The 16,243-nt window shown below is 41.1% G+C and overlaps 1 protein-coding gene across 1 annotated transcript in view; it reads left to right on the top strand.

Annotated features, from left to right (window-relative positions):
- Positions 1-3,192: 3,192 nt before the first annotated feature.
- LOC133482564 (alpha-2-macroglobulin-like protein 1) overlaps positions 3,193-16,243 on the top strand; it is a 32,356-nt gene continuing 19,305 nt past the window's right edge. Inside the window, exons 1-17 of the mRNA XM_061782834.1 lie at positions 3,193-3,490; positions 4,000-4,180; positions 4,609-4,765; positions 5,874-5,926; positions 8,037-8,057; positions 8,470-8,638; positions 8,733-8,817; positions 9,147-9,264; positions 9,347-9,461; positions 9,549-9,658; positions 10,840-10,995; positions 11,813-12,049; positions 12,189-12,252; positions 13,577-13,722; positions 13,846-13,995; positions 15,004-15,186; positions 15,856-15,940. Coding sequence (XP_061638818.1) covers positions 3,408-3,490; positions 4,000-4,180; positions 4,609-4,765; positions 5,874-5,926; positions 8,037-8,057; positions 8,470-8,638; positions 8,733-8,817; positions 9,147-9,264; positions 9,347-9,461; positions 9,549-9,658; positions 10,840-10,995; positions 11,813-12,049; positions 12,189-12,252; positions 13,577-13,722; positions 13,846-13,995; positions 15,004-15,186; positions 15,856-15,940 — 2,113 coding nt within the window. The 5' untranslated portion in view covers positions 3,193-3,407. The remainder of the gene's footprint in view (positions 3,491-3,999; positions 4,181-4,608; positions 4,766-5,873; positions 5,927-8,036; positions 8,058-8,469; positions 8,639-8,732; positions 8,818-9,146; positions 9,265-9,346; positions 9,462-9,548; positions 9,659-10,839; positions 10,996-11,812; positions 12,050-12,188; positions 12,253-13,576; positions 13,723-13,845; positions 13,996-15,003; positions 15,187-15,855; positions 15,941-16,243) is intronic.

Below are 16,243 nucleotides of genomic sequence, written 5' to 3'. Positions count from 1 at the left end.
CACAGTTCCGGTCGGTCACCTCAGCAATGGAGGCGCAGAACATGGGCCACTAGTCCACCTCATCCCGCCTCCCCAGGGATGAGGGTGAAGTTCTGCCAGAGGTGGGAGTTGAAACTCCTTCTGACAGGGGATTCTGCCAGACGTTCCCAGCAGACCCTCACAATACGTTTGGACCTGCCAGGTCAGACCGGCATCTTCCCCCACCGTCGGAGCCAACAGACCACCAGGTGGTGATCAGTTGACAGCCCCACACCTCTCTTCACCCGAGTGTCCAAGACATGTGGCTGCAGTCCGATGACACAACCACAAAGTCGATCATCGAACTGCGGCCTTGGGTGTCCTGTTCCCAAGTGCACGTATGGACACCCTTATGGCGGAACATGGTGTTCATTATGGACAATCCGTGATGAGCACAGAAGTCCAATAACAGAACACCGCTTGGGTTCTGATCAGAGGGGGTCATTCCTCCCAATCACGCCCTTCCAGGTCTCACTGTTGAAGTCCCCCAGCGGGGCCGCTCTCCAGGACCCCCTCCAAGGACTCCAGAAAGGGTGGGTACTCTGATCTGCCGTTTGGTGCATTGGCACAAACAACAGTCAGGACCCGTCCCCCCACCCGATGGTGGCACATAAAAGTTTGGCACAGTAAAAAAAACAATATATATTGTTCAAAAATAGACATTTAAATAATATTTGTAACCATAACATGCTTTTATGCTCAAAGTGCCTTTCAGACAATCTTATGAAGAAACATAAACAAAAAAACTGCATGTACAAAATGAAAGTCAAATTAAATACATTTGCACAAAATACAGCTGTTTATATATTGTGTGTCCAGGAGACCAGGTGGAAAGGCATTAAGGGTAGAGGTTCCATCTACCATGTTGTAGATGGGAAGACGAATGGAGTCAGGGTTATTTCAAAGAAAGACTTCGCTAAGTGGCGGCACAGTGGTCAACTGGTTAGCACATCTGCCTCACAGTTCTGAGGACTGGGGTTCAAATCCCGGCCCTGCCTGTGTGGCGTTTCCATGTTCTCCCCATGCCTGCGTGGGTTTTCTCTGGGTACTCCGGTTTCCTCCCACATTCCAAAAACATGCATGCTAGGTTAAGAGAAGACTCTAAATTGCCCGTAGGTGAAGTGAAGACTCTGAGCATCCCAATGGACATATAGAACGTCGCGTTTCCATGTTCTCCCCGTGCCTGTGTAGGTTTTCTCCGGGTACTGCGGTTTCCTCCCACATCCCAAAAACATGCATAGTAGGTTAATTGAAAACTCTAAATTGCTCGTAGGTGTGAATGTGAGTGCCAATGGTTGTTTGTTTATAGGAGCCATGCGATTGGCTGGCGACCAGTTCAGGGTGTGCCCCGCCTCTCGCCCAGTCAGCTGGGATAGGCTCCAGCGACCCAATGAGCATAGGCGGTATGGGAAATTTATGAATATTTAAATAGTGATACACATGCTGTACTGTAGATACGAGACGAAGAAGCATTTTATGTCCACATTACCTTTCAAAAGGCTATTAGGTCAGCTGACCCAAATGAAGTGCATAAAAGCTTTGGATTAATATGAAAAGTGCGATATAAATAAATTTGAAAGTGCTACACAAATACATTTGATAGTGATAAATAAATAAAATACCTGATATTGAAAAAAAACAATATTTGCAGATTTACTTACAGAAAACAGCATCAAATCAATGCTTCTATTCAATGTGGTGCTGATGAGATGGACAAGGCAAATTTTTACCTGCTTAAGAAGCAGACCAGAAAACATCGACTTTTGTTCCACTTCACAGCAGAACTGACCCAGATATCACTCTATGGCACACAACCCACAGTCAGGGTTTCATGGGGGGGGGAGTGCAACATACATGTAACGCGAGAGTTAAATAAGACACACATTCAATGAACTACGAGTAATGTAAACACACATGATCAATGTTACATGAACCCTTATCGTTCATGAACATTAAGGATTAACGTCTTCATTACGGTAACAGTTCAACATTTTATGGCGCAATGCATGCTGGGAGCACACGGCTTCACAATTCTGCTGCACGCAAAATACAATAACTCTCTGTGTGACTTCAACCAAAATCCCAGGATGCAGTGGAAACTGTAGTTAATTACTGTAAAATCACTTTAAGGTATTTTACTGTAAAGTATGTGGTATATAACTGTAGATTTTACAGGAATGTCTACCTTTATGAAACTCCCCACACTCTTATTAACTTCTCCAAACTCCTATTAACCTCAACCATACTCTTAGAAACTTTTTATACTCTTAAACACATTTTAAACTCTTACACATAGAGTAATGTGCAGTAGTACTGTACACTATGTACATTTTATTCCTTGTAATATGTATTTTAATGAATTTTCTATTTATTTTTTGGCTTGGGAAGCATTTATTTTACCACCCAAAAATTACAGCATACATTCAAAATCCTGTGATACACAGCCTGTCGCAGCGGCCTGACGGAGAAAAAAAACACAGCGCTCATTGTCTTTAATTGACGGCAATTGACAGTGGGTCCGCATTCGACCTTGATTCGGCCCGGGCCACCGCAGTCCGCTATTTAAAAATGGCCGCACGAAAGCATCCTGTGTTTATTTTACTGTTGTGCGTTTATTTTGAAGCCCTGACTTCACCGGCTACAACATGCACGACACCGATGTTGCCCGAGTGTTGTTGAGTGGTTCTTGAAAACTTGCAACATGAAATTCCTCATGCTGTCTATTTAACTCTTTATAGAAAATCCAACAGATCCATCTAAAAAGTTGAGCCACACGCATTAGTTCCGCTTTTTGCGTTGGTGAGTGCTGGATAACAATTTAAAAGTGAATTTTATAGTATAACTGTATTGATTCATTTTATAATCTTTGCTTTGGTTATCATCTTCGTTGGGGGGGATGCGCCACAGCATTGTTGCCCCCTCAAGAACCGCCACTGCTTTAACAGGAAGATGCATGAGTTGGTCAGCATTCCTTTCGATTTATTGGCAGAGTCAGTAGTGAATTTGTAACATTGACAGCCTCAGGAATTACGATAACGTATGTGATCAATCATTTTTAAGTATTCTTAGGTGATGTTGTATGCTTGAAAATTGCGACAGGAGCAACACAAAAGATGCCATTGGCGATTCCCTCACCCACCTCTCTCAAATTCCTCATGAATTGTTGGAGTGGACAACTGACAGCAGGCCAGTCCGGTTTTGAACTTTTGGGCAGTGAAACTCGTTTGGCAGCATGGTGGAGAGTGCAAAAAAAGCAAAGAATGCAGGGGGGAGAACTATAAAAAAAGCGAAGTCCAAAAGGTTTGCACCCATTTCATCAGTGTCCAAGTCCTCCGGTGCAGAAGTCTCTCGGCCCCGTCGGAACAAGGCGCTGTGTGTGCTACACAAACATGGCACCTGTCCTTCAAATGCTGGCGCTCATGCTGGCATCTGTCTTTCTGCAAAGTGCGTCATCGGCTCCTCTCAGTGACACGTAAGTAGAGCCAATCGAGACGCGACTGGTCCATGGAATCATCAGAGGTTTGTTTTCTGCACGACGTGTACGTTTAAAGTTGACTGACCTCTATTTTATCATGTAATTTGGCGTTTTTGTATCGACAGTTTACATTGTAGTACCGACCAATCAAGTTTGTCATATACTTAGTTAAGGGCCTCAATATTCAATGCAACACGAATTCAAACCGAATTAATTCACTATGTCCTTTATTTCTCATTGGCAGCAGCGTGTAAGTCCAGTGATTTGAGGCTGTGGTTACAATTGGGAAATAAAACATGAGAAATAACTTTGTCAAATCCGGCCTCGCCTGTGTGGAGTTTGCATGTTCTCCCCGTGACACGTTTCTTTCAATTGTACACGATAAACAGATGTCTGACATTTCACTCTTCAATATTTTGTTAAATTTACTGTCTCGAAAATATTCAGGTTATGTGACACCGAAGTTGTTTCCAAGCGCAATTTTTGTCTTCTCTCCATCCGTGCAGCATCTTTGCGGTGACTGTGAGCTCACAGGTGAGCGGAGGTGCGCAGGAAACCTTGTGCGCCGTCATCCAGGGCCCCACGGAGCTCGTCACGTTGACTGTCACCTTGGAGATGGACTCTGGCAGCACTGTCATCCTGGAGAAGAAGGTCAAACAGGACTTTTACCAGTGCACGAACTTTCAGGTCTGTCATCAACCCAAGTATATTTATTTACCTATCCAGCTATCCATTTATCCATCATTATGTACCAAATTATGTATCTGGCGCCATGAATGAAAAGCTATCAGTACGGCTCTTTGGCAAATAATTGCTCTGGACTGTGTCCCACCACAGCAAGTTGTTTTGAAACCAAAAAGCGCCCCTCACAAATTTTGGGAGCTATCCTTTGTTATGTAATAACAGCCTCATTTGCATTGTGAAAACAAGTGAACATATGCTTGTGAGTATAGAGTGATTTCATAGTTGACCCCGCAAAGTGGTTTGCTGTTACAATACAGGGCCTTTTGCAATTAAAAAATTTAATTCAAATTACATTTAAATTAAAATTAAAATGAAATTACAACCTATCTGTTGTCCTCTCTGTCTGACGTGTGTGATTCTTGGCGCCGTAGGTCCCAGCAGTGCGCACTAATACTGTGGCAACCATAAATGTCACTGTTAAAGGGGAGAGTGACTCCATGAACAAGAAGACCAAAATCCTCATTGTGCCCGCCGCTTTTATCCACATTATACAGACTGATAAAACTGTCTACAAACCTGGACAGACCGGTAAGTATCACCACAATCAAAATATTCAGAGTTGAGAACTGTTTCGAGGTAGAATAGCTCGTTGCTGTATAACCAGCCTATCTCTACACTGTATAACAAGACATTTACAATAGTAGTAATTCTGTAATAATTCTGAGCCAGAAGAGCCGATTGTATCCTCAATTTATTAATGTATTATTATATAATTAATAAACTAGTTAACATTTAGAATTATGTATAATAAGTAATAATTAATTAATATTAAAACAAATTTAATTTAAATAATTATTATTAATATGAATTAACCCTCTGCTTGACTTGGAGGAAGGTGTAAGATATTAAACATATTATTCCATTTTATTCCGGACTGTCAAAATTTACAGCGATGTGCAGTATTTAAGACAAACACACCACAAACCACCAAGATATATTTAGCATCAGAAACGTAGATCTCTTTTCATAGCAACTACTGGATGTATATGTTTTCATATGAAATATATACTTGATATTTTGAACAGGTATGACGGACATATTTGTGACTTTCACATCTGCGTAATGGCTTTCTAGGACAAACTATTTATTTGTCACTTTTGTTACTCAGCTTGTTTCATTTGTATTTTTGCTACTTACAGTGTATAATGGAGAACAGCCAACATAATTATGTTACAGATTAAAAATCATGAAATGCATGGGATTTTCCTCAGATCGCGCTGAATAATTTGAATGCAATAATATACACTACAGTCTACTGTATGTGTATTTATTACATTCTCATGATAAATACATTGTGAAATGTGTTACGTAATACACTGGTCCATGTAATTATTGTGTTACTTGTCTGTGGTGAAAGAAAGGTTGGGGCCCGTAGCTGTACAGTATGTCTTTTCACAAGGCAGAAGACAGAATAATAGTTCCTTTGGCTCCTTTTTACTCTCATCCTCTATTCTGCTCTTTGTTAGACAAATGCATTTTGCACGGTAATTTTCTCTTTGAGAACCATGTTTTGAGGCATAACACGGACAAAAATGTCCTCTTTCCTTTTTGCTTTAATCTGATATTTTAACTTTATGTCATGTATTTAAAGCAATGCTTGAAGACTTTCTTATTAATTTCCTACATTCCTGTACAGTGCAATTCCGAATCGTTTCCATGGATTCCGGTTTCATCCCTGTGGACCGGATGGTAAGTTTTCAATTCGTTTTTGTCTTTCAAGGGGTTGTTAAACTGAATGCAAAGGTGAACTTTGTCCGTTGTGATTTCTGGTAAATGTCAAGTACAAGCCTCTGTTTTTGCTTAGCACAGTGGGATGTGAAAGGAGGGCTCTTTGTTGGTTTTTGACGCCAGCGTGGGTGTGATGCGCTGTGTGGAGTAGTGTGATAAACATGCTGTCAGTTCATTTGCCTCACACTGCATCTGACCCAAACATCTGAATCAATACAGGCTCAAGGCCTTTTCCATTAGTGAGGAGACAATCTGCCGTGCATGATGAACATCTGACAAAAGGAATTAGGAGTACTGCACCAAGTTTGGGTTTTGCTCTTTACCTTTTGCCCCATGGTGTATAGCGGTTCACCTACCAGATCAGTCTTTTGCTTTTATTTGAATGGAAAAACAGACAGCTAGAAACCAGGGGGATGTTTTTTGATATTATTAATCCCTTATCTACTCCTCCAAGGACAAACGTAAAACTCGAACATATTTAATGGAAAAAATGTGAAGCTGGAATTCTGTTATTTCTAAAAATTGATAAATAATAAAAATAAAAAAAAATTCTCGGCACCATTGCTCATCAAATTCAAACCCAATCTGAGAACAAAATGTGCAGAACAGTATGCACTGGAACTTTTCTCAGCCTTGACATTTCCTCTGAACCATGATTTATTTACACGTTATAGAGCGATTCTTATGATATTTTGTACCGTCAAGTCCTCAGTTCCTTCTTTGGCATTTTGGCTCATTGACACCATCATATTTCCACACAATTTGTGAGGTGAAAGAAAAACAAATGAGAACACATGTCAATCTGTATTTACCTACCAATAAATACACTGTTTTCCAATATATTAGGAATCTGGTGTTATGTTAATTTCCCAAAATAATCAATACTTTTTTCTGTCCAAGTTTTAGGCTATAAAAAACCCAGAAAAAAACGATATTTAATATATTATATATAATCATATTTCTGTCATTACATTCATCAATTAAAATGAAAAAAAATAAAAAAGCTATTTCGGCCAAAAGCATCCTTGCCGATCAAATTATTTACATAGGAGCCCTTCTTTAATATCACCTTAACAATGCTCTTATACACTGCAATAATAAGTCCAGAGCCACCAGCAGCTTCAAATACCCGTTTGCTGCTCATCAGTGGTTTTTGAGCAGCTGCTTTCCTCATACACCGCATTGGCCGAACAGAACTTAATATGGACAAGCCTGTTTGGTTGCTGAATCACACACAAATTTAACAGTAGGCCCGAAAGTGATTTTTTATTATTTCTTTTTTTGACAAGTCCAGTGTTTTCACCACCAACACACAACAATGTTGCTGGTGCTTGAACTACTGTAGGTAGCGACTGCGCTAACTGGCTAGTTATAGTGTACGTATGGTATTTTCTGCCGGAGTGACATGTTAATCTCGTCTCGAGAATTTGGAATGTTCATGCCTGCTGGCTAAGTAAAATAAAGATGCAAGCATGTACTGGCTCATTGTAGCCGCAAGGTGGAAAGATTACTTGGGAAATGTAGTCGGTAACAATTACAAGTTACCCTGCTGGAAATGTCAAAAAACTCAATCACAGACAAACTCATGGATTGCACCGTCCAGGTCCATCCATCCATTCTCGTAACTGCTTATCCTCACCAGGTGTGCTTATAGTAATTTACAACGCTGTGGCCAGTAAATTACTATAAACCTGATTACACTCCTTAGTGACAACAGTGTTAAGTTAACATTTTGCTTCATCGTGGTGCTGATGAGTTAGCTGAGGTAAACAGGAGCTCTTTTGGATTGCAGAAAAAGTAGGCCCGGTAATGTTTATTTTAACATCACGCAAAGCTGACCGGATGTCACTTTGTTGCACACAACCCACAGCCAGGGTTTCATGAAGAAAAGCGCAACAAACATGTAACGCGAGAGTTAAATAAGACACACATTTAATGAACTCTGGGTAACATCAACACGAATGATCAATGTTGTGGTTATAACTGTCGAATTTATAGTAATGTCTGAAAGTGTAGTGAGATATTTCGCCAGCAACTAATGAGTTTGACTTTTGTTTTTGTTCTTTTTCAGTACACAGTGGTGGAGCTTCAGGTAAGAAGCACATTTTGAGCCACACCGACACATTCTGTTCGCTTGAGTGGTTATTGAGAGCCACAGCGAAAGGGGGATTTTGTTGCGTTTGAAACCTGATATAATGGGTGTGTTTCCTCAAGGGGGATTTCACTGAATCACGGGTATGAATCTCCAGGAGAATCTTGCGTGTGTTCTAATGGTCTCTACTCACTCACACAATTAGCGATTTAACACAGCATACGGTGGAAACAGTTTTGTATTCAATCAGCTATGAGACAAAGCTGGACATTGTCACCAATCATGTGCTACAGAAAGTAAACAATAACATTGTCCCTCTTCAGCTTGTTTGGTGATTGTGACGATTCGACCCCAAACGAGACCACTACAGCGTCAATAAGCGCACTTCTGTCTTCTGTCTGTTTTAATGTAGGATCCCAATTCCAATCGAATTGCTCAGTGGTTGGATAGATTTGTTGCCGCTGGAATCCTTGATCTTTCCCATCCCATGATTCCAGAGGCAGCACAAGGAACCTATGTAATCACTGCCACCACAGACAAAGGAGAGAAAATCTCCCACAGCTTTGACATCAAGGAATATGGTCTGCTATAGTTGCTATGCAATTGTTGTGCTCGACTGTATTCATTGAAGCTTCCTTTTTTGTTAATGTTTCTTTATTTTGACTTTTCTTTTAGTTTTGCCCAAATTTGAGGTAACTGTCCACCTCCCGAGTGTGATTACAATCATGGACCAGCAGGTCACGCTGAAGATTTGTGGAAAGTGAGTGTTTTAGTGTGACTTTGCCTCTTCGTCGTCGCTTTTCTGTCAGGCAGGAAAGCTACAGGGAGATATTGGAACTTTTAGGTTGTGAAAAAATTTTGGTCTGAAAATCATGTTAATGTACTAAGAATTTAATGTAATGCCATGCTCTTCAGATTCATCAGTGATACGTCTTATAGTATGTGTATAAGCAACGTAGTGCACGCATTTTGTTGTAGTCAGTCTCATATTTCATGTTTTGCTTGCTCAGCAGACAGCAATCATCATTGATGTTAGTTATAATAAGATCAAAATGTCTGTATGAAATTAACTTGTGCTTCTCCCTGCAGATACACTTATGGAAAACCAGTTGTTGGCTCAGGCAAGGCGGTGTTTTGTAGGAATGCTTTTCACTATTTCTGGCGTGCCATATCACAGAAAGACCTCTGCAAGACATATAAACTGAGAGTGAGTAGTTGACATAATACTGTTGACTGTTGCTTCATGTAAATCCATGAAGCTTTTGAGTCTAAAAGTGACACTCTTCTAGACCGATCGCAGCGGTTGTGCTACACAAATGGTGAGCATGGAAGACTTTGCCCTCAACAAGAACATGTATGATGATAGTTTTGAGGTGGATGCCGAATTAGAGGAGCATGGCACAGGTAAGCTCGTGGAATGTTTTACTTACCATCATGTTCATTCTATGTCTCGATGCCTTGGCGTAATCTGTAATCATATTTCCCGTTTAGGGGTGATCCTGAAGGGTACAGCGCAGGCAAGCTTCAGTGCCCTTATCAGAACAGTCACTTTTGAAGATGTACCTGAAGCATACAAGCCTGGCATCCCATTTGAGGGAAAGGTAGTCACTTTTTTTGTCAATGTCAATGTCAATCCAATGATCAAAAGGATAAATTGCACTTAATTGTGGTTAAAGTACAGTAAAGTCCAGAAGTATTTGCACACCACCGTAATGGATTTGAATGACAGTAATTATGATGTAATTGAAGTGTAGCCTTTAAGCTTTAATTTGAAAGGTTTTACTCAGTTGGCTTCACTTGATGCTGCTAGTTTGTGGGCATTGCTTTTGTCTTCAGTACACGAAAAGTTGATTTTGACTTTCCCCTCTGGGGTTCAATCAAGGATGAAATGCTGAAAGCACGGGTTGAGATTTGGTAACTGACTTGGCGACTGAAAAATCTGAATTTATGAACCTTCAAAATGTCTTGAGTTGCACATGAGCTGATCATTAAAAAACAAAAACAAACAAAAAAGAAAACAGATCTCAATCCAGTAGCGCATCCTTGTTACTTGTCTAACAAAAAGTGAAGGTGACCTCAATGTTCAGGCGAAGCATCTCCAGGTAGGAAAGTCAGAATGCGTCCATTGTCTCCAGTTTTTTGTTTTTGGTTAAAGTATTAAATATTTACAATTGCATCCAAATACTTTTGCATCCCTGAAAATAGATGTACTTGCTGCAATTCCGAAATGATAAATAGCATATATTTTTTAGAACTCTCTAAAAGGTGAAAATCTAAACTTCAATCACATCTTAATTGTTTAAAATCCATTGTGGTAGTGTCTTGTTGTGATTTTACGGGATGATTGGGTCCATTATTGTGATCTAATAGTGCTACTGAAATGCTTGGCTGTTTTAGTTTTACATACAGTATTTACAGAGAGGTGACGGAGCAACATCTTGTTTAAATTTTACATTCATGTTGGGAGTCTCTTGAGGAGCTAGTAGATCAAACAAAGGAGGTCAAGATGGTGGCGCGCTAGTTGTCGCTTTTTGGGGTAACTTATCACGGTCTCCTCCTGTTCAGGAGCCAGGATGCCTCTCAAGTAACCAAAGTACTAACCAGGCCCAACCAGACTTCACCACATCACTAATATAAGCTTGCTGACATGCACGATGTAGACATATTTCATTTTGTAGGGTATTTATGTGACTTTTTTAAGGTGAACGAATGTTTGTCCACTGGGAGAACGCATAAAATGTTGACCAACTAAACATTTTGTCCTCATTCATCTTGTTTGCAGGTCAAAATGACTGGTGCAGACAGAAAACCTGTGGCCAATGAGCATGTCTACTTAATCACCCCAGACTCAATTACCTTAACACTAACCACAAACACAGACGGCGTGGCCTCGTTTTCACTGGACACCAGCAACTGGGGGGACTATGCCAATCTTCAGGTTTGTGACTCCTCTGTTTTAGGCAACTGTGGTACATGCTGAAGAAATAAAAAAATATTTTAACCGACATAGTCACAGGCTAAATATGCTAAGCTCAACAGTATCAAAATATGTCATCATAAACCCTGTCTGATGCTAGTGATGTTAGCAGCTGTTAGCGGCTAACAACACAAAAGGCTAGTCCAGACACCACCAATGTAGCTCTGGTTGGCATGGTAATGCAAGGCTCCTCATTCATTAAAATGCTTTCGCAGCTATTATGTTCAGGTGAAATTACTACTTATCAGTGTTTTATAGGAAAACATTAGTTGAAGCACCAAATGTATACCATGGAAATAACAGTAAGACTGTACTTTTTGATGTGACACTTTCTTGAAAAAAAAAAATGCAGCTATAAATAACAGATACCATCTTGATTCATTTTAAAAAACCCTTTGCAACTGAAATATATTTTGTAACTATACAGCAGATGCAGCAATTGCCCTGATTCCTTTTCCTGGTCTCGTCGCATGGTCTCCTGGCCACTTGTTAGGCAGAATTTGGGGAACACAATCATATTACCACAAAGCCCAACAGGAAAAGAGGCAGAAAGAGGAAGTCAGACAAACACACTCAGGAAATTACTCCAAGAACAGCATGAGGAATATGAGATGATGACGTCTTCATCACTGCTATGTTAAAAATAAAATATATTCGAAAGAAAGAAGTATATCAGAAGTATCTAAGTCAACTTGGCCGAACCTAAATTCAAGTCGCTACTGTTGCGTTAACGCTTCCTCTCATGAATTTCACTATTGTTTTGTTTTGGTGTTAACAGGCCAAGTCCAAACTGGTTGAAGATGATGAGCCATATGTTCCAGGTATTCGGAAACCAGAGTACGGGACAGCTTACCACAATGTTTCTCCCTTCTACTCCAAGAGTAGTAGCTTTTTGAAGCTCATGCAGGTCAGCGGGACGATCTCCTGTGACAAAGGTGCCGCAGTAAGAGCCAAGTACATCATCCAGGGAGAGGAGCTCAAGAAGGGACAGGAGACCCTTGACTTTTTCTATTTGGTGGGTCCAGTTACTGTCAGTATTTGCAAAGTCAGTCTTACTAGAAATTTTGTAGAAATGTGTACACTGAACATACAAGTTCCAAATGTCTGTGTGGGAAAACTCACACTTGACTTCTTATTGTGTGTGTACTTCTAAGGTGATGTCCAAAGGTGCAATCATGCAGCACGGTCATCTCCAAGTGGCTGTTCGCCTGGGTACAGGTAATCTAATTTGATAGTCACTTTTTTTTCTTTTTCCTACCTGCATGGATTGTAACTGGGTATGCTGGATTCTAACGATGTGGTAGTTTAATCAATGACTCTCAATCCGGGGTGGCCAAACATTTTTTTCACCGAGGGCCACATACAGGAAAGGGCCACCTGGAAACTATTCGACTTCCAAAAGCAATCCATCAAGCAATTATGTATTGTTTTTATATACATTATAGTTAGTTTGAAAATCTGCTACATCACAGCATTCTGCTGAAGGTGACAAGGCGAATAGTTGAGTATTTTTCAGGATTTTGGGGTGGCCCGAAGCATTGAACCATAACAAGAGCAATCTGTAGGAGGCTGAAATATTTCAAAACAGTTACTTAAGGATCATTAATATGAAACGTACACAAATAAGACCTTGACACAGAGCAGAAAATAGAGCAAATGATTTGAAACAGAATGATCCTTTTTTTTTAACCATTATTAAGAGTAATTTTGTTATTATTATTTTAGTTGTAAATTGTGAATAGATTTGCTTGGTTTTAGTCTAGTGATTGATTTTGTTTACTGATCAGTCAAACATGCTCTGTAATCTGATTTCCTTGCGCTCGATTTTTGTGACTGGCATTAATCCAGTGGGGCGGGTTAGACCGGGTTTTCACAATTTTGCAGACGTGTCCAAGTTGGCGTATTTTTAAAAAGGGTCGGTCGGTCTGCACCGTTGTGGGAGTCAACACAGCTGACCTCATTCCCCTTAAATATGGCGCATTCACAGCCTTGCCTGGAGACATCATCGTGCGGAAGAGAATGCAGCGATCTGTGCGTGACTGGAGTATTGTCACTGCTATTGGCGGGTGTGGCAACAGAGAACCTGACCGGGTTCCCTTTAAATTAAATCTACACAATGAGCTGATAAATGCCGACAACTTAAATATGTCCGCGGACCTCAGAATCTTTCTGCCTCTGCCTCGACCAAATTCAACAAAATCGCGTTACACCAGCGGTCTACTTGGCGCCAAAAATTAGATGTGGCCCCAGCCGACGTTAGTTGAGACCGACTTTCTACCACTAAATTGCCACATGGGCCTGGCGCATGTCAAAGTACACACCCTCGTTGCGCGAGTACGCTCAGCTTTTCGCAGACCGGTCTGCCAAATTGGCAAATGGGCGCAGAGAGTCTTGCAATTGTTTTTGCGCTGCGTCGCAGATGCGCCAACTCTGTAAATGGAGACCATTATATGAAAACCATGACGAGTAACCCTTTTTTATTGCTTGAAATGTTTTTAGTTACATTCTACAACATTTCCCATTTTGTTCTTACGTCTGTCAGTGAACAAAGGAGAGTTGTCCATATCCCTCCGTGAAGTGATCAACCTGGCGCCGTTTGCACAGGTTGTAGTTTACACTGTGTTGCCTGGTGGCGAGGCTGTGGCAGACAGCCAGGATTTCCCCATCCAGCTCTGTCTCAAGAACAAGGTTGTACCTGGTGTTATTTTTAAATACACATTAAACAAATGATAAATACTTGAGTTTGAATGGAATTAAGATCTTTCGAAAACTGGATTTATCGCCACTGACCCACTGTTGTCCTCTGTACAGGTTTCTCTTAAGTTCTCGTCCCTCCAAGAGCTTCCATCAGAGAAGACCACATTGAAACTCCAGGCTCAGCCAGGCTCTTTGTGCTCTGTGAGAGCCATTGACCAAAGCATCCTACTGCTGAAGTCAGAGAGGGAACTCACTGTTGACTATGTAAGATCCCTTCAACTTCATACCGAGACACGTCTCACCCCCTGTATATACATTCATTTCTACAACACTGACTTTATTCACGGTGACACAGCAATCAAGTCGCCTCACATTAGGAAGGTTCAGGGCTCAAATCTGTTGGCTTGGGCCTTTCTATATGGAATTTACCTGCGTCCCTCCGCCTGTGGGGATTCTGGTTCGGCACGCCGGCTTGGTCCCACTGTCCAAAAACATGTACACCCATACTATGTATCGATGCGCAGCGACGTAAGATTACTGGCACTAGAAGGCACGCTCAGTTACTGTCGTCCTTACTGTTTTTCATTTGCTTGTTTTATATTTAAAGTATAATATTTTTTTTTCTCATACAAATTACTGTATAATTCCTGCATTATTACTATAATTCACTGTATTTCATCAACACTACTGTGTTGATGATAGACTATGGCACATTCTGACTTGCTTGCAAATTCGGGTTACATTGTGAGAATGGAACTCTATCGTAAACCAAGGCGCCCCCTGTTTCGTGTTTTCACTGAAGACGAGAAGACTAATTTTTAGAAGGCTAATTTTCCCTCAATGTGGTTAAGAGAAGAGAAAAAAATAACTGGCCACATTACTGTAGAAGCCTTTTGGATTAGAGATGAAATGTCTTCTCCATCTAAGACCAATTGTCAGCAGTTCAGCTTTGGCAGAATTTTTTAAACAGATCTATTTCCAGACAAAACAGCATTCACACAGGCTAAAAATAAACTATCCTTTGGATTCAAATATACTCTGCACGCGGCGACGCGGAGTTAATGTCTTTTGTGGAGCCGATCAATGACGTCATTTCAGCCGATCAGCATGAAATGCTAAATATCGGCCGATACCGGTCAGCCGATAAAGATCGGTGTAAAGTCTATTTAAAAGCAGATGTCCTTGGCATAAATCCCATTCTACCAATAAAAATCAAACTTTAATTTAAAGTTTGGTGAGAGTATTAATAGTGTTGTGTTTAACTCTGTGTAGGTGTACAGTCAGCTCCCTCTGCAGAAGCTGGCAGGATACCCGTATGAGACTGAAGACTACGAGCCATATCCCTGCCTTCCTGAGCGTCAACCTGGGCTGTTGGTGGCTCCAGAACGGCGGAGCAAGCGCTCATTTTACTCTGGGCCAAACAATCAGAAGAATGATGTTTACAGCGTCTTTAAAGTAAGACTTGACTATCAAGTAGGCTACATTAAGTACTGACATTGACCTGCTTTTAACGTGAGGGCATGTGCCTATCTCGCATAGAATTACTGTATAGTACAGGGCCCGTGGGCCACATGCGGCCTGCTCGCATTCTGTCCAGTCCACTGGCATGCATTAGTTTACAGGCAGATCGAACACAATCAACGCGGCCGACGCGGTTCCGCATCCCAGCAACGAGCCAGCTGCTCAAAGCGGGGTCAATGTCCAGTATATTTTCAAAGATTCAAGAAATTTTATTGTCATACCAACACACATTTACACGCTATGGCACAGCAATTTGATTGGGGATGACCACTTCACCACCTGAGCCATTTTAAGATATTAAATTAATGTGACACATCAGGTTACCATATTGGTGTGACCCTCGACAACATCCAGTTTCTCCCTTGGCACCCTGGGAATATGAAATGCCCACGGTGCCAACTGTGACGCACCAGATTCATTGGTTTATCAATAAGGGATTTTGTTAAACAAAGATGTTTTGAAAAAATTAACATTTTGAACTTTAGAGAATGTGCATTTGTGTTCCAACGCGACCGTTCCCCAGGGCACAAAATAAGGTGCATCAAGGCATGCTTCGATGAGATGAATGTTTTGTGACTTGACAAATATTTCTCTCTTTTCCAGGAAATCGGAGTCAAGCTTGTGACAAATTCTGATGTGAAGAAACCCTATGACTGCCGACGACGTAGATTTGAGTATTACTTTGATGGTATGTTTGCTATAGACAGTAATCCCCAGCTATATCACGATGTTGTGGCACTAGCTGCTCGCGGATTTCACACTGGAACACGTTTATCTTTATTCACGCATTCCACTGCTTATAGCAAGGCATCCGAAGCCGACAATGTATTGTTTTCATTGAATTGTATTCTTCTGAAGAGCTGGAAATGCTCTGCTTTGCTGGAAAGGGGCACAGAGTTTCATTCCTTCCACTGTGGAAATACAGCACACCGAAGAGTCACTGCCGGTGCATGTAACATAGCACCGCAGTACACCAAAGCGCATAGTACCC

Source organism: Phyllopteryx taeniolatus, chromosome 8, assembly GCF_024500385.1.
Source record: "Phyllopteryx taeniolatus isolate TA_2022b chromosome 8, UOR_Ptae_1.2, whole genome shotgun sequence".
NCBI lineage: Eukaryota > Metazoa > Chordata > Actinopteri > Syngnathiformes > Syngnathidae > Phyllopteryx > Phyllopteryx taeniolatus.
The sequence above is the reverse complement of the archived record's forward strand: the minus strand, read 5'-3'. Positions and strand labels throughout refer to the sequence as shown.